Source organism: Melitaea cinxia, chromosome 24 (genome assembly GCF_905220565.1).
Source record: "Melitaea cinxia chromosome 24, ilMelCinx1.1, whole genome shotgun sequence".
Classification (NCBI taxonomy): domain Eukaryota; kingdom Metazoa; phylum Arthropoda; class Insecta; order Lepidoptera; family Nymphalidae; genus Melitaea; species Melitaea cinxia.
Genome location: NC_059417.1, coordinates 8,046,518 through 8,069,758, shown reverse-complemented (window position 1 = coordinate 8,069,758; position 23,241 = coordinate 8,046,518). Strand labels below are relative to the sequence as shown.

The window sequence follows — 23,241 nt, the reverse complement described above, 5'->3', positions numbered from 1 at the left end:
AATATGAACTGGCTATTTAAATAAAAAATAAAGAGTGCAGTTAGAAAAAAAAAAGAAAAAATGATAATAGGATTTGAACCATGATCTTTTCGGTAGATCGCGACCGGCTGAATTCTCTTATGCTATTACAACTTTATTGACAAATGCGAAATTTACCTTCGTATTCTAACGATTTTGTAGCTATTTTTTCACTCCCTAAATACAGAGATAAAATGACATTTTCTGAAAATGAATCCTAGCTAGATAGATTTATCTCCCTCGAAACCCCCTATATACTAAATTTTATGAAAATCGTTGGAGCCGTTTCCGAGATTCAGATTATATATATATATACAAGAATTGCTCGTTTAATAGTATAAGATTTCCATAAAACACGATTTACTAAAAATACGTATCTAAGCTCGGTCACCCAGGTACTTCCTTATATTATATGTACCTATATGTTACAATGATAGTATTGCTTAACAGATAACGTGTTTAAATATATTACGAACAAGTGATTGGAGTGATAAAATTGTTTTAAATTAGCCACATAATTGATAATTTTAAATATTCTGTGATTAAAAAAAAGGTTATTTGTTTTATTGAACATGTATTGCCACTCATAAATTATTAAATAATAAGTCAATTAACGCCTCACACGTTGGAAAGCCGACCTCATACAACGCTAAGTCAAACGCCCAAATACAAATGCTAGTCATGAGTCGTGCTCGAATCCGTGACCTCTAGCATCAAAACCGACAGCTGTAACCACTTCCCCAATACAGCGTCGTAATTAATTAATTTCAAATATGTCTTAAAATCGGTAGTCATAAAAATGTCCTTGAGTAAGACATATTTTTTATTTCTTTAACGTGTATATAATCTGTCAAAACTCGGTCAAATTTGAATGACGGAGTTAGCTAGGAATTTTAACCTTATTTATTCATTCAGAATAATGGCTTCCATCAGAGCGAAATTAAAAGAAATGATTGCGCCAATGTCAGAATTTTAATTTTAATATTATTCTTAAAAACGATAAAAACGAAATGTCAATATTTAAAATGCGGTCAGAACGATTTAAAAAATTCGAACATGATATGTTCTCAATTTTGTTTCGTTAAAATAAACGAACCGTTTTTTAAATATAAGAACAGAGCTTAGATTAGTAAAGGCAGTAAGTACCTAATATTAATGGAGTTTTTATTATGGAAAAAGTTCTAAAAATATTTATGCTACTATTTTTCTCACATGATTCCTAAATATTAACTTATTTTAGGTAACATTTTTTTAATATCAAGTTAAGTTTCAATATATCAAGTTATTAGATATTATTGAAAGTTTTGTTACTTTTGATTAATATTGTACAACTAAGCTGTTATGTTTGTACGAGGCTACAGCCCCGGGCCTCAACAAAGAAGGGTTTTCGTATTCGTTAATTTAAAATTTGTGTTAAAAATAATTTAATACCTAAAGCATATCATTTAGTTCAAGATTATATGAATGATAAAGACGTGTGACGGGTTTAGTGTCGCTATATTTCATGCAAATTATGGCAAAATTTAAATAAAACACAGTTTTTTTTAAATAACTGCGGATTTTTCGCCGATTTTTCTCTGCTGAATTTACATTCCGGATAGACAGTAGCTTTACTTGGAACGTTCTTGAAAACGTGAAAACCATACGTAATATATTTTGATCTCAAATCAAAAATTGTACGAGTCCTTTTGAAGATGAAAGATTTCATTGATAGTTTTCAGCCTTTTAATTTAACTGTACATGCAATATAGTAGATACGTCATATTACTGGTCGATGTAATGGAAGTTGGTTTTTTTCGTACGCGAGCAAACACAATTATATCATGAATAGTTTTTAAGAAATCAAAAAGATAATACCTTTAAACTTGCTTAGTATAATATTTATGAAAAAGTCAGTTATGCTAACAGACAAATATTTTAATAATTGTGTTTGCAGGCAAACGAAGAAAAACCGACTTCAATTATATAGACAAGTAATACAACGTAGGTAGACGAAAAAATATGTCAAGTACCTAAATACGCATTATCAAAGATTACTCCAAAAGTTGTAATCAGATCTCGATGAAATTTAAATATGAACACATGATAAACATCGACTTTCGATTAAATTTAAAAATTAGCAAAATCGGTACACCCAGTAAAAAGTTATGCGGATTTTCGAAAGTTTCCCTCGATTTCTCTGGGATTCCATCATCAGATTCTGGTTTCCTTATCATGGTACCAAACTAGGGATATCTCCTAACCAACAAAAAAAGAATTATCGAAATCGGTTCATAAACGACAGAGTTATCCCCGAACATACATAAAAAAAACATATATACGGTCGAATTGAGTAACCTCCTCCTTTTTTTGAAGTCGGTTAAAAGTAAAAAGCCGAGATTGAATCCAAAATGATTCAAGACTGCGAATAACTCCGTATTATATATATATATATATATATATATATATATATATATATATATATATATAAAGGTTATAATATAAGTATAAAAGACTTATCATATAAACCAAAACCAGTTAACAGATTATTTGATTTTATGTGTTTTAGGCACACTTTAATTGTTTGTAAATGAATGTTAATATAATTAAAATATTCTGGCACGTGGCAATAAATTTACATATGTATCAATTTTGAGGAATATTAATTCAAATTTCATTTAGGTAACGCACAGCAGGAAATTATCTTAAACATACGCGTTATGCTTCAATAACGTTACGCAACAATATTTCATTACAAATTGAGTATCTAGTATCTTTGATTTTTTTGTAGTATCCTTATAAAAAATCGTGGGAACCGATATCAAATTCCCGACCACATTTCTTAAAAACTAGTGTAAAATGAAAAAAAAAATACATATTTAATCTTGCGCGACTACACTCGCATTCATTGCTACTCGACATCATGACACTAAGGCCCTGTTTCTTCTGTTACTAATATAGATTTTCTTGCACATAAGTTGCTGATAGGTTTTATAGGAAACTTCATCCATTTAAAGGAACGTAGTTAAAAGGAGTCCAACATCGCATATCGTTTATTGCCGGACATACCACGTAATGTCTTAATAATATTGTAAATACCAAAGTTTGTGAGAATGGTTGAATAGATGGATAATAGGGATAATAAGGTAATAACCCTTTCATACAAAAACTACTGAACTAATTATAACGAAACTTTGGTAGGTGACACCCGGAGATCCAAACTAATACTTTTAAAATACTTTTAAATTACCCAGGAGAAACCGCGATGCGAAACTAATATATAGCTACTTATATATTTGGGTAGAAACAGGTTTATTTATGTTGATGTAAAATGGTGAAACAATGTTCGATATCTATCAAGGAATGTGATAATATGTTAAAAAAATTTTAAAGACCACGTTTGTAAATAATGTTTTTGATATAAGCTTTTATAGACGATTTATAGACGATACAAGACTTTTTACTGACGTATTTGAGTTAGACTGTTTGGACAATGTTTTTTTGATAAAATTGAATTTGTGTTCATTATTCATGTCATTAGCAAATTTTAGATTCAAATGGATTTAAAATTTAAAATTTATTTTATATTTATTTTAAATATATTCAAATTTGAATTTTGATTAACTTCAATTTTAGTTTAATAAATATAAAATTAAACTAAATCTTCTTTATTTATATATATTAAAAAATTGATAGCCTGTTTTTTTGTTTGATTATACTGGGAAAACTACCGAACCGATCGGAATAATAGTTATACCGTAAGATGCAACGTGTTTCGGAGAAGGTTTTAGAATATTCTATGTCAATAATTATTTATCGTGTAACAAATATAGACCGAAAACGATCGCTAGTTCATTTACCGAGGAAGACTATAGGCTATATAATATTTTTGTACGTTTTTTGGAACGAAGTTCCTAATTTCCTTGAAATAACGCGGGTGTAACCGCGGTGTACAGTTAGTACTCAAATATTTCAGATCAAAATGCCGCCGAACAATCTCAATAATGTCCCAGCAACGAAAGCGACAACCGTGATGATGTTCCACGATCGCTACACGGCCGGTGAAACGACCGGTGGGCTGAGTGTACTGTTCACTGTGTTGTGTATTGTGGACCTGTTCGGCGTATTCCCTGTTGTCGCACTGCCGAAGAGTATCATTTCCTGCGGTAAGTTTTCCATTTCATCTAACAAGTGTAGATATAATATCTATAAATTGAATTGGGTAAGAAAACAAATTGGATACAGGTAATAGTTTTCGTTGGGGCACATATCAAAACACGAACTGAAACTTACAGAAGACCACAGTTAATGTTGTTCTCTAAGGAAAGATCGGAGACAGGCTCGGCAACGCACTTGTAATGCTCCAGGTATTGCAGGTGCTTATTATCTACGCACTGTTTTCGCTTGCGAGAGCTTGGAAACAGTACGTAGGTAATGGTCTACCATTTTACCACCACCACCACCTTACGCTTGTTTGACATCGCGGTACTAAGAAAAGCAATTAGTTGTTATACGTTATTTATAAGTAGGTAGAATTTGTTTTTAGTATTGTCGGGGCTTATCTCTGAAACGACTGAACCGATTATGAAAATTCCTCTGCCTGTAGAACGCCACATTGTACCTGAGTATCACGGTTGGTATTCTATTTCAAAACAAGAACGGTAGAAAAAGTATTACTGCGCCCCTTAATCCGCTTATGTTCATGTAATGGTAAGCGATATGGCAATACAATGTAAGCACTGAACTTTACTGCAGAAATGTTAGTCTTTAATCGCTGGTCTGGAAAAAACGCGACACTGTATATCCATCTTTGTTTCGATGGCGACAGTGTTATATTTTGTATTAAAATTGTATAAAAAATTTGAAAAGTGATCTATGTACAACTTAAAAACTGGAAATTGGAAGATCTATATAATATCTAATAAAGGGTAGTTTAATGGATACGGAAAAGATGAACGATAACGTATATGTAATACGAAACAAACACCACCGTTGGGCGCAAATATAGTAATTGATAAACTTTGAATTTACTGTAGAAAAGACGCTTAGGCATAGGGTATTGACGTCAGCTAAATAGCTAATAAAAAAAATACTAGTTTCAATTCATATTAACATTCGAGTTCACGGACAATTTTCTCTATTTAAAAATTACTAACTGATAATTATTATCATAATTTACAGGTATATATGGAATACCTCTAGTGATATCAGTTTTCGCGCTGCAACTCTACACAGCGGTGTTGCTGGGAAGGAGTTGGCTTCTAGCGCACGAAATATCACCAGATATAAGGGAGAAAATCAGGTTATTGTTATATAATTATTTTTATAGTTTGACGATACTTTTACTTTCACGGGACTTGAAAAGGAATTAATGCGATTGTCATTTTGAGACTCCAGATAGACCACGACCTGAGTGACCAGACTGACTTGTGGTGACATGAAATGCTGGGAGTTTAGAAATGTCATATTTACGTAAAAGTATATATTTTTATATACATTGTTGCACGCAACATAGTAAAATTTAAAGTAAGAACTTAATAAAAAGAAATTAACTTGCGTTGTAAAATATGATACAGTATTACCGCTAAGTAGCGAACTATGCCATCAGGTTACTAGATCATGGATTAAGTATTTAGAACAATGTCTGTGGTTTTTAATGATAAACATAGTTTTTATTTTGTTATTTAAAACAAAACCAGAAATAGTTATTGCATAATACTAATTGTATAGTCAGTTCGATTCTTAGATCGGAGCAGCTATTTTTAGTAGTGTTCTGGTTTGGTGATGGTTTCTAATATGTCATCATGAGACTCCCCACCATTGTATGTGGAACAAGTAAAGCCTTCGGAACCAAACATCTGATATCGGTCATTACTCATAGTAGGGAAATTATTTTCCAGCCCACAGAGAAGCACCACGATGGATTGAGCCTCAGTTCTAGTTCTATATGGAGAAGGCATTAGACCAGTAGTAAGATGTATATAGGCTGAATTTATGTCATTAATTCCTACACGTAAGCTTGAGTATATTTATTTCTATTTTTCCATGAAATACATCTATTAGGTTAGACACTAGATCAGGTCAGGTTTTTAGCTTAAGTAGAATTACGTGTTATTTGTAGGTCGATTTTAAAAGTTTTACATTGTTTTACAGGTTTCCCTACGCAGCCATTGCCGAGCTAGCCTTCGGCATGAAAGCAAAGACGGTGGTAACGTTCCTTATAGACGCGACGGTTTTTGGAGCTGGAATACCTAATTTTATTTTTGGTTAGAAAAATTCTTTCATTTTTTTCGCTTCATATTATAAAACAAAGTCGCTACCCTGGCATATGTATGTCTGCCTGTTTTTGATTAAAATCAAAAAGTAATGACCGCATTACCATTAAATTTTCTCGAAAAGACAGAGTGATTTATGAGGTTTAGGTATATGAATAATTGAAATACTATAAAAATTGCTGAAAATGTCAAAGTAAATGTACCACCTGGGTAGTTTACTCTAAAACAACGCCTTATCTCTTTAAGCTATTAGTAAGTTAAGTAGGCCTCAAGATGAGTATTATATTCGTGCAAAAAATGAGAGTACGCGTGTACAGTATTGATGATAGTAACTATATAATACTTCAGTGTACTGTTAAACTATACATTGTTTGACACTGTTTTTCAAATTACTTGTATTTTTCCTTTCTTTCTTTATATAAGTGAATAAAATCTACAGCGTCCCAAAGTATGCAGTTGTTCTGGTGGAAAATCACGGGAGGGGAGGTGGCAGTATCCTACTGCATCTGGATGATAATGATCGGTCTGCTGCTGTGCCCTGTCATGTGGCTAGGCTCGCCGAAGGACATGAAGTAAGCTTAACCCTCGCTATATACTTTTGGTTAGGTACTGGCAGAATGTTTAAAACTTGTCAAGGGTAATGCTTTTATGTCCTTGACGTAAAGACTTACTACAGGAATTCCTTAATGGTTCCATGTACAGCCTACCATGTTTGGGTGTCATATTTCAAAGCAAAAACGAAAAGAAAGTTTAATTTTTTGCGATTATTCACGTGTACTTTTGCAAAAAATATTGTGCTCATATTTGTTTTTCCAACTGTGGTCTTTGTCTAAAACTGGTCAAGTGTATGACTCAAAATTTTAATCCGTTTAAAGTAACCTTTTCTTCGCAAACTTTCATTCTTATATGGGTGTTTGTCCCTATTGACAAATTTTATAATACTTAGAGAGCACGTACACATCATACACATAAACATCTGATTACGACAAAATATTGTATTCCAGGTTACGTGCAACCTACAACCAACTTCCTCAACTTTATACTATGATATACATGATTAGCTTATTTCAGACGTGTTTGTTGTTGCTGTGTGGTTACGGCATTAAAGAATATAGCCACCCCCTCTCTTCCCATGGGTATCATAAGAGGCGACTAAGGGATAACACAGTTCCACTACTACCTTGGAACTTAAAAAGCCGACCGATGGCGGGATAACTATCCAACTGCTGGTATACACAGGCCGAAGACGGGCAGCAGCGTCTTCGGTACGACAAAGCCAGCCTTGCGGTCACCAACCCGCCTGCCCAGCGTGGTGACTATTGGCAAAACACATGAGTTCACGCCATTTTTGGTGTGAACTTGTGGAGGCCTATGTCCAGTAGTGGACTGCGATAGGCTGATGTGATGAGACGTGCTTGTTACACACTGTTTTTTTATACCGCCATTTTTAGTTTACCTTGTCTTTTTCACACACTAATCCCAGTGTAGTAGCAAATAAGTTTCAACCTTTCTACCTATATTTTTTATACAATTAGGGCTGCCAACAAGCTCACGATCTACCTGATGGTAACCGGTGACCTGCTCCTGATTTTGAACAGGATATTTACGGCTGTGCCCTACCTCAACAAAATGCAATTGGATCTTTATTTCTAGCTCTTTCTCAATTTTCACAATATTTATGTTGCAATTAAGCGACAACTATTTTTTGTCTATTTTAATCTGTTTTAAATAAGCCTGCTCTTAATCTCTACCTATATTTGTTCTAAGCAGTTATAAATAAATAAATTAATGCCTACACTAGTACCTATTTACATCTGTGTCTTGGATCCGGAAACACATAAATAACAAGCACAGACCACGGCAAACATCTGTATAGGCCAAAAAATATATAGATATGCCTGCCTAGTACGGGGATCGAACCCGCAAACGCCAGCGCAATAGTCATAGGCCAGTGCTGTGACCGTTGCGCCAATGCGTCGTCTGTTTCCTCTGCAGGCCCTTAGCGCTGACGTCCGTTTTAATAGTAACAACAGTGGCAGTGTGCACGTGGACCTGCATCGTTCTCGACGATACCTCGCCCCCCTCTTCCGGTGGAGTTCTCACATACGTTCCCAGCCTCAAGGATTTTCTTGTTGCTTACGGGATTATTGCTTTTCAAGTAAGTTATGATAATAAAAATACGACGTTGTTATATTCAAAGTGAATCAATACATCCTGAGATAGAAAAGTATTTTCAAATATTATAAAATACGAACTAACTTAAACATAATCAAGCAAGCATTTTGTAGTATTAAGGGTTAGTGATATAATAAGTAACCTATTACCTTATCATCTCATATTTTTAAGCCATAATAAATTAATTAATTTGTTTCATACATAGCTTAGCTTCTATATATAATAGTATATATTATTTATATTGTATATTTTATATAATATATATTTGATATATTGTGTATATTATATTTTGGGGTTATTTATTATATATAACACGTGGTTCAATAAGTCCCGAGACTAAGTACTAAAAAAAGGTCTTTTTTATAAAATTTATTTTTATTCATCAACATAGTCTCCTCCAAGAGCGATACAGTCCCTCCAACGCTTTTCTAACTTTTCTATCCCATGTGTGTAGAACGATTTGTCTTTGGCTTCAAAATAAGCCTCCGTTGCTGCGATAACTTCACTATTTGAGTCAAATTTCTTACCCTGAAGCATTTTTTTGAGGTCTGCAAACAGCCAGTAATCGCTGGGGGCCAAGTCAGGCGAATAAGGGGGATGAGGAAGCAATTCGAAGCCCAATTCGTTAATTTTGGCCATCGTTCTCACGGACTTGTGACAAGGCGCGTTGTCCTGGTGAAACACCACTTTCTTTTTGTTCATGTGAGGCCGTTTATCCGCAATTTCGTACTTCAATCGCTCCAATAAGCACGTGTAATAGTCACTATTTATATTTTGCCCCTTTTCAAGGTAGTCGATGAAAAGTATTCCATGCGCATCCCAAAATATAGACGCCATAACCTTACCGGCCGATTTCTGAGTCTTTGGACGCTTCGGGCGGCTTTCACCAGCCGCTCTCCACTCCGCTGCCTGCCGATTGGCTTCCGAAGTGAAATGGTATATCCAGGTTTCATCCATTGTTACATACCGACGTAAAAAATCCTTTTTATTATGATTCATCAGCGCCAAACATCGCTCTGAATCATTGATACGTTGTTCCTTTTGATTAGTTGTAAGCAAACGCGGCACCCACTTAGAAAAAAGCTTTTTCATGGCCAAATTTTTATGTAAAATAGTGAAAACACTACCAGCTGAAATCTTCACTATCTCGGCTATCTCTCGCACTTTTACCTTCCGATCTTCCAATACGATTTTGAGGACTTGGTTGATATTTTGTTGAGTCACTGCTTCATTTGGACGACCTGAGCGTTCCCCATCATTGGTGTCCATGCGACCGCGTTTGTATAATAAAAATATTTCAAAATCAATAATTTTATTGTTCCATTTTTAAAAATTTGACACATATTCTTGTGTTGATAGCCAGTACTTTTTAAAAATCAAAAGAGTTTTTAATATATGCGCCATTTCCAGGTTAGTCTCGGGACTTATTGAACGATCTAGTATATTTTTTCTTTTTATTTTTTTTTAATTATTATTATTATTATTGTTATTTATATATTTTTTTAAATGCCGTCCCAGAATAACATTAACAGTGAATAGCATTGACAGTGAATTATTCTTATCTCTATCTTCAAGCAATTCTTCTAGTAGTGATGATAGTTTTTGCAGCTCATCAAATCAACCACTTAATGTTACTCTCGACTCATATTTCTCGAACTGTAAACAACATTTTAACGTCGCACATATCAATGCACAAAGCATTCCGGCACACTATCCCGATATGCTTGCGTTGTTTGATTCCACTAAAATTCATGCAATTATGGTATCTGAAACTTGGCTTAAACCTTTTTTACCTTCAACTTCTTTTTCCCTTCCAGGTTTTCAATTAATTCGCAATGATCGCACCGGTAAGGGGGGTGGCGGCGTAGCTATTTATCTGCGCTCCTATATTCCTTTTTCTATAATCAGCTCGTCCAGCCAGCCCCCTCCTGTGGATTCTGCAGAACATTTACTAATTGAAGTGACTATGTCCCATACTAAAATCCTTCTTGGAGTCTTCTATAACCCATCACTTCTCGTAAACTATTTTCACACCTTTGAATCAACTTTAGAAAATTTTTCTACAGCTTATGACCATACAATAATTATGGGTGACTTTAACAACTGCTTACTCAAAGACGATACTCGTAGTAAACGTTTGTTATCTGCAGTTGAGTCTTGCAACATGCATATCTTGTCACTAGCAGCCACCCATAATTTTCCAAATTCCACGCCATCACTTTTGGATTTGATCATGGTTTCTTCATTAGATCGTGTTTATAGGTTTGGTCAGTGTCCTGTTGATGCCTTCTCTTATCACGATCTTATCTTTCTTTCCTACAAAGTTCGTCCCGTCAAGGCAAAGTCGAAAATCCTTATGCAGCGTAGTTTTGGTGGAATGGATAATAACCGTCTCTGTGATGATGCTCGTCAGGTTGATTGGTCGGTAGTCGCTGAAGCTACTTCAGTTAATAATAAGATCGATATTTTTAATTCACTTTTGATTAAATTGTATGATAAACATGCGCCTGTAAGACCACTTAAAATGAAACACCTTCCTGCACCATGGTTAACCGATAACATAAGAGCAGTAATTGCAAAAAAGAGTTTCTACAAAAATCGTTATAAATGTCAAGCTACTGAGGATAACCGTACAAAATACATCAGGATCAGAAATCGCTGCAATACATTGTGTAGAGATGCACAGAGACGCCACATTCACAAATCAGTCGAAAACGGCGACCCAGCAAAAACATGGAAGTTTCTGAAAACAATTGGAATTGGCAAAACATCTCATAGTACTCCTTTAAATAACGTGGATATTGAACGCCTCAATCAACATTTTTCAGCTGCTAACGTTATGGATAGCGCTATTAAAAAATCAACTAGTAACATTCTTTCTCATTGCCAAATTCCAGACTATCCTCCGTTTATTTTTAATCAAATCACTGATTGTGATGTTAAGAAGAGCATTTTGTCTATTGCTTCTAATGCCGTCGGTGCTGATAACATTAGCCGTGCTGTGATTGTTCCTTTAATCGATATTGTCACTCCTATTTTGACCCATATCCTAAACCATTCCATTTTTAACTGTGAATTTCCTGACGCATGGAAGCAAGCACAAATTATCCCACTGCCTAAAAAACCTAATGCTTCCATGTATACTGACTTTCGTCCTATCTCCATTTTACTGTTCCTTTCAAAAGTTTTAGAAAAAATAGTGCATAACCAGCTTAGTCTCTTCCTAAATAAATTCAATATCCTTAACCCTCTACAATCCGGTTTCCGTTCCGGCCATAGTACAATGTCAGCTCTGGTGAAGGTAACCGATGACATACGATGGGGTGTGGATAATAAGCGCCCAACAGTACTCACTTTCTTGGCTTTAGTAATGCGTTTAATACCGTTGACTTTGACTTACTATTAGGTCTGCTGCGCTCTCTTAACATATCTCCAGCAGTGGTTGATTGGTTTCGAAGTTATCTTAAAGGGCGCCGGCAACGCATTCGTATTGAAGAGACTTTCTCTTCGTGGTGTGATGTAATGGCCGGTGTATCCCAAGGTGGTGTATTGTCTACTTTACTTTTTTCATTGTATATTAATTCAATAACTTCCAACATAACTTCTCTCCCACACATGTACGCAGACGATGTACAAATTTATCTTCAGTCTTCTCTTGAGGGGCTACCTACAGCTGTCTCTGTTATCAATAAGGACTTGGAAATTATTTGTAGCTGGAGCAAGATGTACGGCCTGACAGTAAATCCTGCTAAGTCTCAGGCTATTGTAGTTGGCAGCCAGAATCTGATTTCTAGAATCGATTGGGTGGAATTACCGAAGCTAAAATTCAACGGAACTGTCATACCATATAGCAAGAATGTAAAAAACCTTGGTTTATACATAGACTTCACGTTATCGTGGACCAATCACATTAAAGAATTAAGCCGAAAAACTTTAGCATCACTAAAATCTCTTCAGAGGTTGCGTTATTTTCTGCCAATTCCTACCAAAATTATTCCAGCCCAATCTCTAAACCTATCCATTCTCGACTATGCCGACGCAAGCTATCTCAATTTAACCGAAGAACAAATGAATAAACTTGAGCGACTTTAAAACATCGCCATACGTTTCATATTTGGTTTGCGCAAATATGATCATGTCTCCGAATTTCGTTCAAGGCTCAAATGGTTACCTATCCATTTTCGCCGGAATCTGCATGTTCTCTCGCTATTGTACTGTGCGTTATTCCACAAAAATGCACCAATCTACCTCAAAGATAAATTTGAATTTCTTGGAACTCACAATAAAACTCTTCGTTCAGCAGAGAACCTCACACTAAGGGTTCCTGTGCACAACACCAAATTTTACAAATTGTCTTTTTCTGTACAGGCAGTCCAGTTATGGAATGCGTTGCCACTCAACATCAAAAAAGCACAATCGCTTATCTCCTTTAAAAACTTAGTTAAAGCCTACTATCTCACTATGATTAATTAATCAGTTTAGTTCTTTCCAATTTGCATCACTTTTACTTATTTTATCTTCTATTTCTTATTAACTTTGTTAAATTGTGACGACATGTTATGTATGTATGTATGTGTGTATGTATGTATGTATGTATGTATGTATTAATGTATGTATGTATGTATGTATGTATGTATGTATATGTGTAAGCATGTAAGTACGTATACTTTGTATGCATGTAGATATTTTATATATATATGTGTATGTATGAAGTATTTTTTTTCTATATTTTTTGAGTAGGGAACGAAAATGCATCATGTTTGCATGCATAATGTTGAATTTACAAATTATATAGATAATTGCGCTGCTACCTTTTCAATGCATGTTATCCTATATCTAAAGGTTGTCTGGAAGAGATCGCTACTAAGCGATAAGACCGCCTTTGTACATTACTATCTCTATGTGTAAATAACTGTTTTATGTAATTTGTTTTGTCTCCGAGTGGTGTGCAATAAAGTATATTCTATCTATCTTCTAAATGACTAAATCTATAGTAAAAAAATTATTATATACTTTTGGCGGCATCGGCAAAAAGCTACTGCTACTGAGCTTGCTATCGGGACTCTGGACTTAAACGTTTAGCAGCCCTACATATGGCCATACCCATTATAAATCGTAACTAAATAAACTCAGATACAAGCTTAAATTTTTTTCTGTCACTAGTTCGACATCCACCCAATGTTGTTGACCCTCCAAGTGGATATGAAGGACAGTCGGAAGATCAACAAGGCGGTCCTCGGAGGTTTTATGATCACCGGTTTTATGTTCACCGTAACATCGCTACTGGCGGCGAATAGATATGGATTTCGCTTTGAAAATAATATTTTACAAGGTATTAATGTTCGTCTCTCATTTTTCTTTTATAAAAAATTTTGTACATATTTTTTGTTAAGGATATTATAAGGCATTCGCGTTAAGAAAATAGTGATTCATCGCTGTCATTTAGCCACAACTATTGCTAATTAAATTCTAATAAATTAGAACACCTTTTTTATACGGCCAGCTTGGTAATCAAGCATACGGTTTTCCTTATCGTAAGCGATTACCGTAGCTTATAGACGGAAACACCAGAAGCATTACAAGCAGGTTGCCAACCTTACCCACAATCCTCCCTAGATCTCCAGAGTCACCTTACTCACCAAAGGTACACAACACTGCTTGAGAGTAGTATTACTCATTTAGCTATGATCTTCTGTAAGGTCCAGGTATTTCCCCATTCGGGCTGCAGAAGATTTTGAGCAGGAGATTTCCTGTTCAAAATATTCTACAAAAAAATGGCAGTACAAAGTTTAGTTTAGTTTAGTATATATTATGTCTCATCATTTAAATTATTTTATAATTTCCATTAATTTATGATTTCCATGAAACATAACAAAAACTTAATAATTTCTTATCTATGTAGGTATGCCACCATCGATCACACTGTGCGTGGTAGCACTGTTGGTCACCCTGCAGCTTTGCTTCTCGAGCGCCGTCAGTAACTCCGCGCTGTTCCAGCACGTCGAAGACATTTTCAAAATACCTAGAGGTAACATACTTTTACATTGACAATTATATTAAACTACCGTGGATAATAACTATCTACTAAAATTTCTAGCAAATTGTTAAGTTGTTGTACTCGAAAACATTTTTTTTTTGACAAATTAATACTGTTATTGATTGAAAAAGGTAATTAGGGGTCGTGCATTAATTACGTTATGTTTTTAGCAACGTTTTGGAAGACAAAGGCATCTTCAATCAAAGAGTAGCGCTTGAAGCGCTTTCGTTCTGTTTATAATGCATTGATTAAACAGAATACGCTTTCTTTCTTTCTTTCTTTTCACATAATATTTTTCTTTCGCGTTTCATTTTGGTCTATAAGCACTTGACTTTTCGACTTATAGGTTAATTAATAATAAAATAAAAGAAATTTCACTGGAATTAAACATTTTAATATATCTTTATTTTGTTTAGAATTCTGCGTGCAACGATGCCTCATCCGCTCAGGGATCGTCGCGTTAGCGGTATTCCTCGGAGAATCTGTACCTAGATTCGACCTTGTCATGGGTCTAATTGGATCGACTTTAACCGGACCCTTAATGTTTATATTCCCACCGTTATTTTTCTTAAGACTGTGTTATAAAAGAACTCAAATAAAATCGAATATGACACCACCAATTCCGAAGAAAAAGTTTGTACATTTCGCCGATGAACTTATTGTCAAAAATGGCGCGAATGGAATTCATAATGGCAGTTCTTTCCCGCTCATTACTCACAGATATCAAACGAAATATAAGACTTTTGATAATGCACACGTTGACAAAAATTCAGATATTGATATGAATGATTACACTGTGAGATGGTATGATGTTTTGATAGCCATGCTAGTTATGTTAATGGGTATACTAGCGACTATTGTAGCCACATATACCAGTTGGTCTGACGCTATTACTTCAGCTGAATTTTCACAGCCATGTTTACTGAACGCGACCGCCGCTGCAAGAACCTTCATAGAAGCAGCTAATCACGTTTTATAAATATTTTTTATTACTTTTCATTGTGATAAATGAAACAATCTTGAATCTCTGATAAACTTTCTTAACAATTCTTTTTATGAATGTGAGAAAGAATATTTGTATTAGAGAAATATAAATAAAATTAAAACGTTTTTGTTGTTTTATATAAACGTTGGTTTTAATTTTAGTGTAATAAGTAATTGTTGAATAATTTAGATTAGTTATAAGAACGGAGTTATAAAATAAAACATGTAAAATTATTAAAATATTTATTTTATTTAATAGAACAACCAACAGAATATTGTATACATGGCAAAAAAAAAATATTCCATAATATTAAAACCAGCTGTCAACCAACATCAACGCACGTTTTTACACGAGCAAGACACGAAACATTACTGGTGCGAATTATCTGTGCGTAAATGAGGATTATTATAAATTATGCCTGTTACGTAATCTAAAGTCACTTAATATACCGTGCATTGTTGGTTTGACAGATCCACAAAAGCATTTTGCTTTCGAAACAATGATACAATCTATGAATGTACATAAAAGTCAAAACATTAAAAAATAAAAAATAAAAAAACGACCAAATTTCGAACAACAATCTTATCGACACATATAATAAAAATTTAACTGATCGCTGTCTGTACATGGAAGATATATGAGAAAAAACATTATTAGGACCTTTATCAACGCAAAAAGCACCCAAAACAGTGATTTTAGTCTGTTTGTCTGTTCGTTTGTGCACACTAATCTCAGAAACGGCTTATCCGATTTAAATGTGGTTTTCACTAATATATTTTGGTAAGCTTCGCTTAACATTTAGTTTGTTTCATGGTAATAAGTTAATAATAATAAAAAAGTTATGCCAATTTACAGAACATGTAAATACCCAAAACGCGGACGAAGTCACAGGCACAGCTAGTTATATATATAGTAGTGCAACGAGGTATTCCAGTCAAATTTTTCCAGATTTATCCCTATTATATCTTAGTTAAAATAATAAATATTTCTAATTATATTTCAAAGGCATACTATTGTATAAGAAGAAAAATACAGAAAACCATTTTAATATAAATGTCTGTAACATCAAAATTTAACCGTATTCTAATAATAAAAATACACACTTTAAACAATTCGCGCTAAGAAAATAGTAACTCATCGCTGTCTCTTAGCTTAGCCACGCCCTTTTGACCAATTAAATCGTATCAAAGTAAACATCCTGCTCAAAGTGATGTAGTACCTCCACCTTACAGAAGATTACAACTTAATACTCTCAAGGAGTGTTGTATTCCTGTGGTGATTAAGATGATCAGAGTTCCTGGGGAGGGTTGAGGTAGGGATCGCCAACGCGGGGTTTTTGTCGGTGACCTCTTCGCGGTGCACCCTGGGCAACGGGGCGGGCAGCAGTATCACAATCGTGGTACTGCTGCTCGTCGCGGCTAACGACCAACACGTGGGGGAATGCGCTTCGGCACTCTGCTCTCAGCAGAGTTGTCCCGTCGAGCACATCAACGGGAGGAATTCTCCGGTGGCGCTGCGCTTGCGCGCCGCTTCTCGTAATCCCGTTACGTGGTGTCGTGGTCATGTCTCGCGGCCACGTACGGGACCGAGGGTCTTGCCTTAACCAACTGGACCGCGAGGAAGAAAGGAAGGAGGAGAACCCTCTATAAAAAAATTACCCCAAATCACAAGCGACGACGCAGCGCGAGGGGATGCATGGCTGATGGGAAGTTCAGTCTCTACTGCAATCCCTGGTTCGGTAGCACCGGCCGACGCCCGAGTCGATCACGTCAGGCTTACCCAGGTACAGGGGGAACTGCCTCGGGTGGACCACCCTTTGCTCCATACTCGTGGGAACCAAACGAAAATTGACAAATATTTTTCTAATAGCGATGGTGTGGAGAATGCTTGGGAGGGGCACACTGCTCTCGATTCTGATGAGTCTGCCGAGGAGGAGCCCTTGAGGGCCCGATCCATGGGGAAGCGGCCCCGACTGCACTTGACCTCGGCCATCGTCGGGCAACGAGAGCCATTTGCCGCTGACTGCGCTTGCACATAAGCGCAACAGCAAAAGAGAAGAGGTCTCGCGCCAGAAAGCGCTTGAGGCAGTGGTTTTGGAGGCGGAAGAAGCACGCCGGGCGATGGTTCTGGACGTCGGCGATATCCGCACTGTCGACGCCTTGGGCGTACAAGTCGCAAAGGACGTCGACATGATTCTTAAAGTGGCGAGATCGGCGAACCTCAAGGGGACGTTCGTCAAAGCGTTAAAAAATGCGGCATCTTCAATAAGCATTGCGGCGGAGGCATTGAAGGAGTGAACCTCCTCGGACGAAGTCCGCAAACTCCAAGCGGAGAACACTCGGTTGAGGAGGGACGTTGACTGGCCAAAGATCGGCCCTTACGAACTGTCTTTGGCCAAGTGCAGGATACTCCCAGCGAGATTGACAGAGAGGATCAGATGCGAGCGTCCTTGCTCTCTTCGGTTCAGCAGATGCTTGACGTCCGCTTCGCAGGCATCCAGGAGAGGCGGCCGCCGGCAAAGACATACCGTCTACCGCTGGCGGTAGATCAAACCACAGAGGGTGAGGCTGCAGCCGCCATTACCAGCCAAAAGTTGCTAAAAAGTTGCTAAAAAGAAGGGCACGAAAAAGCAGAGGAAGGAAAAACCTCCTGCGTCGGATGCCGCTGCTGCGAAATCACAGCAGCAGCGGAAGAAGAAAAAGAAGGCGAAATCCCGGTCTCCCAAGTTGGTGGCCCCCCGTCGGCCCCCAGTGTTTATTACACTGGAGCCATACGCGAAGGAACAGGGGGTCACCTACAGTCACATACTCCAGCGGGCTGCAGATACATTAGATTAATGACGGGTTAAGCATTCGACGTGCCGCAACCGGAGTCAGGCTGTTGGAGCTGGCGAAAGTCCAGACCTCGGAAGCGACACAGCGTCTGACGCAGAAGCTCGACCGCGTCCTCGAAGACACGGCAAGGGTCGTCCAGCCCATGAAGCACGCGAGCCTCCGAGTTTCTGGACTGGACAACTGCGACACTAAGCAAATAGTCTCTAATACCAACAAATAGCCAAGGCCAGCAAATGCGACGTCGGCGCCATTAAAACTGGTGAAGTGATGGCTGGACTGGGAGGGATAGGCGCCTCGATACTAAGGTATCCGATCCCTGCTGCGAAGGCTCTGGCGGAGGCCGGCAGACTACTTGTCGGCTCGAGCTCTGCCAGAATCACACTACTGGAGCAGCGCCCATTGCGCTGGGGTCGCACACCCTGATAATACAGTGGTCGTAACGGGCGCCGCAAACTACCATCTACCCTGGACTGCTGTAGCTAAGCATGACAGGCCATCCGCCGGGTATAGTAGGTGACCCGGCGGATTACAATTGCAATTGCCTACCTGCGTGTGTCCTGCGCAGTTGATCGTCGTACGCAGGGATGAAGGAGTCTTGGGGGGCTGAGTCGAACGGGGTCTGGATTTTGTTACCATGGGAGACAACACGCCCTCTTTGGTCCGGATTTCAGGCTAAACGGTAGCCCCGTAGCTAGCCACTGCGGGGAAATGGACATGCGTAACTGCACGGATGAGCTGGGTGCTTTACGCTGGCGAGATGGGAAAGGGTCCTCTGGGAGGGCACGGGGACCGGCCATGCTGACGGGGCAAGGGTGTTCGGAACAACTGGGGCCCGTGGGATCGCGGTCACCAGACGGGCATCTGCAGCTCCCGATGTCGCGCTTGGAACCCAACCTTTCACATCTATACCCACTGCGTAGCCCCGGTGTCGCAACGGTATCCCCAACGTTGCGGGCTCCATGGAGGGTAGGGAGCGCAGTGGATGAATTTATTTCTTACACATCATGGACAAAAACAGATCCAAACCCACACAGGGACCTGAAGGGAAACCGGATGGTACCTCACTGGTGGCGAGAACCGCGAATGCGGGTCCGTCTACCAAACACCCATTACGGGTCCAACAGACACAACAGGGGAACGGTACCACGAAGTTGGGACCGCCCTCCCCCACAAGCGGAGGCAAGGCAGCGAAGTCGACCTTGACCTCGGCAAACACACACAAACATGGGGGTGGTGCTGCCGAGGTGGCGCCACCACACACAAAACGCAAGTCCGTGGGAGGCCGAGGGGAAACTGGGAAACCGGAGGAACCAAGGCCGTCCACGTCGACGGCGTCCTCAACAGAGGGTGCTATCCTTGTTGCCGACAGGGCGCCGTGGCAACCCGGAACCCGGACGGCAGAAGAGGTGGCTGCCCTCCAACGCTTTGAATTGCCATTTTAATTAGTGGCAGAGTCAGCAGTACCGTGTGCAATGTTACACAACAGGCGCTACGGATTGTGGAGAGATGGTGCATAGACAACGAACTTACCGTCAATCCCAGAAAGACGGAACAGGTAATGTTCACTAACAAACGACTATTGGGGAACTACAATCCCCCTAGACTGTTCGGAACGGAGCTGCAGTTCAGCTCGGAGGTAAAGTATCTAGGAATCATCCTAGATAGCAAACTGAACTGGAGCAGCCATCTCAACAGCAAGATTGACAAGGCTACAATAGCCTTCTGGCAGTGCCGCAGAATGAGAGGTAAAAGATGGGGTTTATGCCCAAAAATCACTCTGTGGCTGTACCAGTCCGTCATCAGACCAATTATCAGCTATGGCGCAGTGGTTTGGTGGCCGAGAACCAAACTAATCACCGGCGAAGCAAAGCTACAACGACTTCAAAGACTGGCTTGCATGGCGACTACGGGCTGCATGAGGACCACTCCGACTGCGGCCCCGGAAGCCCTAATGAACTTGCCGCCGCTGCATCTGTTTATCCAACAGGAGGCGGGAGCAGCCGCGGTAAGACTCAGGAAGCTAAACCTATGGAGAAACGTAAAAGTAACACATACAGGTATACTTGGTGAACTGGCGAACAGGGAACCGCTCATCGAAGCGGTTACCGACAGGATACCCAAACAGTACGTATTTGATAAAAAATACAGAATACAATTACATGAAGACCCAGGGGAAGGCCTCAACCCCAAGGAGTTGAGAATCTTCACAGACGGGTCGAAAACATCAACAGGTACAGGTTCTGGAGTTTACTCAGAAGACCTGAATATCAAAATGTCATCGCCATTGGGAATCCACAACACCGTCTTTCAGGCGGAATGTATGGGAATCATAATGGCTGCAACAGCGATCACTTCTAGAGAGGTACATAGTTATCCAATCCGTATTCTTTCCGATAGCAGATCGGTCCTTCAAGCCCTACAGAGCGACATGGTGACATCGGGGCTAAAATACGAGTGCCATCGAGCTCTGACGAAGGTAAGTGTAACAAACACCATTATCCTTCAATGGATAAAGGGCCACAGTGGATCGCGAGGCAACGACGCGGCTGACCGACTAGCGAGGAATGGATCGGAGATGAGGGTCCACGGACCCGAACCCATTCTGCCTCTGCTTTTCCGATGGCTGCGCAGCCAGCTGCGACACAACACCAAGGTAATGCACCAAGAATATTGGACAAACCTAACTACCTGCAGGCAGACCAAGGAAGCTCTTCCGACGATCAACCCAAGATTGTCCCGCAAACTTCGCGGTTATGGGAGAGCCCAGCTCCGACTACTGGTCGGGGCTTTTACCGGACATGCCTTGCTTAACAAACACTTACACAATTTAGGTGTTACAGACAGCCCCCTATACAGAGCGTGCATGGAGGCAGAAGAAACGGCCTCACACATCCTGCTGGAATGCGGTAGTGTGGCGAATTACAGGGCGCTACACCTCGGGACACCGAGGTCGCTCCGGGAAGTCGTCAGCAACACAAGGGGTCTGCTAGGCTTCCTCAAGGAGCTAGGCTGGCATGAATGAAGCCCCCAGCCTACCACGCAAAATAGGCACACTGCCTAAAAAAGGGATCCATCGTAAAAAAAGGGATCGCCAACGCGCTTGCGATGCTCCTATGTTACAGGCGTCTATCTACTACGGTAACCTCTTACCATCAGGTGAGCCGTACGCTTGAATGCAAACCTGGCCGAATAAAAAAATGTTCTAATTTGGATATGGCCAAATGACAGCGATGAATCACTATTTTCTTAACGCGAATAGATTATATATTTATATTTAAAAAATCAACAACAACAGTCTTAAATAATATAAATAATAATAGGTTTTGTAGTAAATATTTAATAACAGTAATTATTTATATGTTTATTAGGTAAAATAAATGCGCTTTTAATCTTACGACTACATTTGGAAATCAGTCTGTTATATGTATTTATATTTTAAAACATGTGATAGATATATTCTACAGCATACTATATTTATAATTCTTACCCTTGCCCGCACTAAATATCCTCTTCCTTTCAGTCAGCATTTTTGATATTTATTTTGACAAATAACCACTATTGGTATAGTATTTTATAAAACCAAATTGAGCACATTTCATATATTCAATAATTTATGATAATATAATATTTGTTTAATTAATTCTATTATACACAATTATTTTTCAAAAATACATACATAAAATATCATTTGCAACAAAAGTAATGATTATATTATGCGATATCTAATATCTAAAAAACATTAATTTGTATTAATGTAAGCTTAGTTCAAAAGAACCGTTTCTTAAAAAAGGTTTTCCAATATTTTAACACAGGCAGTGAAACCAACCAAACTTCAAGCCTTTTGATTAGGAAGCACTCTTTACTCTACTACTACTCTATTGCACGCAGGGTAATTCAATCAGATTTTAGACAGGGCTGTAGTCAAATTAAGCCCGAACGAAGGCAAACTGGAGTATTTATAAATTGCACAAATTAGCATAAGTTCGGGTAACCCAGATGCAAAAGTAATGAATTGTAAATCATTTCAAAGCAGGATTTTATTATCCTTACTAAAACGCTACTTGCTTTAGAGCCATAAATATTCGTGTAAATCATTACGATGTCGATTCTTATAGGTAAAAAGTTTGAGAGAGCATTGATTAAAAGGCACTTATTATGTCAGAGACTTATTTCGAGGAAATGATCTGAAAATCTATTGAAATAGGAACTATTGCCATTTTGTTTACTTTAGTTTTCATGCTTGGATGTATCGACTAGTAGACTATTATTGACCGCAATAGCCTTTTTTTGGCCACTTTTACCGCCTAAATTTCATAGTAAAATCTGTCTATGTTTTGTGTATGTGCCGGATCTTAAAGTTACCCTGTTGAAATAATAAAATTCGTGTTTAGCTATTTTAGTGGCAACACTATTTTTGTAACAACTTATTAGTCTAATATGTCATTTTCTTTTCTCTGTAATCTGTGAAATGTCGTGATTAAAACTATTCGTTAAAGTTCTTTTGCTCTTTTTATTAAAATTTCACAACATACCATTTCTTGTACAGATAATGTAGTACCAAAGTTGTTAGTCTGGCCTAAATCTATAATAATCTGTATTAATCTATTTTATGTCCAAACCACGTATATCACGTTTGAGTCTACTCATTCCGGAAAATGCCCAGCCGGATATAATTACCGAAAAAAACCTTTTGGATAATTTCCATTTCCATTTAATAAATTCTTAACCTTTACCAATTAAAATATGTATATAAGCGAGATTTAATGTAATATAAATGTAAATAATACGTTTTATATAAGTTGATAAATAAACTTATAATATCTAATAATCGTACAATAAACAATCTTTTATATATGTTTATGAGTACATATGTATATACAGGTTGGATTAGTGGAAAAATTAGTCAAATAGAAGAATTAATTGAAGTTTAATTGTAAG

General features: G+C 38.1%; 1 protein-coding gene across 1 annotated transcript; it reads left to right on the top strand.

Moving 5' to 3' along the window:
- Positions 1–3,979: 3,979 nt before the first annotated feature.
- LOC123665365 (probable sodium-coupled neutral amino acid transporter 6) lies at positions 3,980–15,708 on the top strand. The gene is made up of 8 exons (XM_045599678.1): positions 3,980–4,163; positions 5,179–5,299; positions 6,151–6,263; positions 6,712–6,844; positions 8,268–8,430; positions 13,611–13,779; positions 14,350–14,475; positions 14,901–15,708. The coding sequence occupies exons 1-8, from the start codon at positions 3,980–3,982 to the stop codon at positions 15,461–15,463; spliced, it is 1,572 nt and encodes a 523-aa protein (XP_045455634.1). The 3' UTR covers positions 15,464–15,708.
- The last annotated feature ends 7,533 nt before the right edge of the window (positions 15,709–23,241 follow it).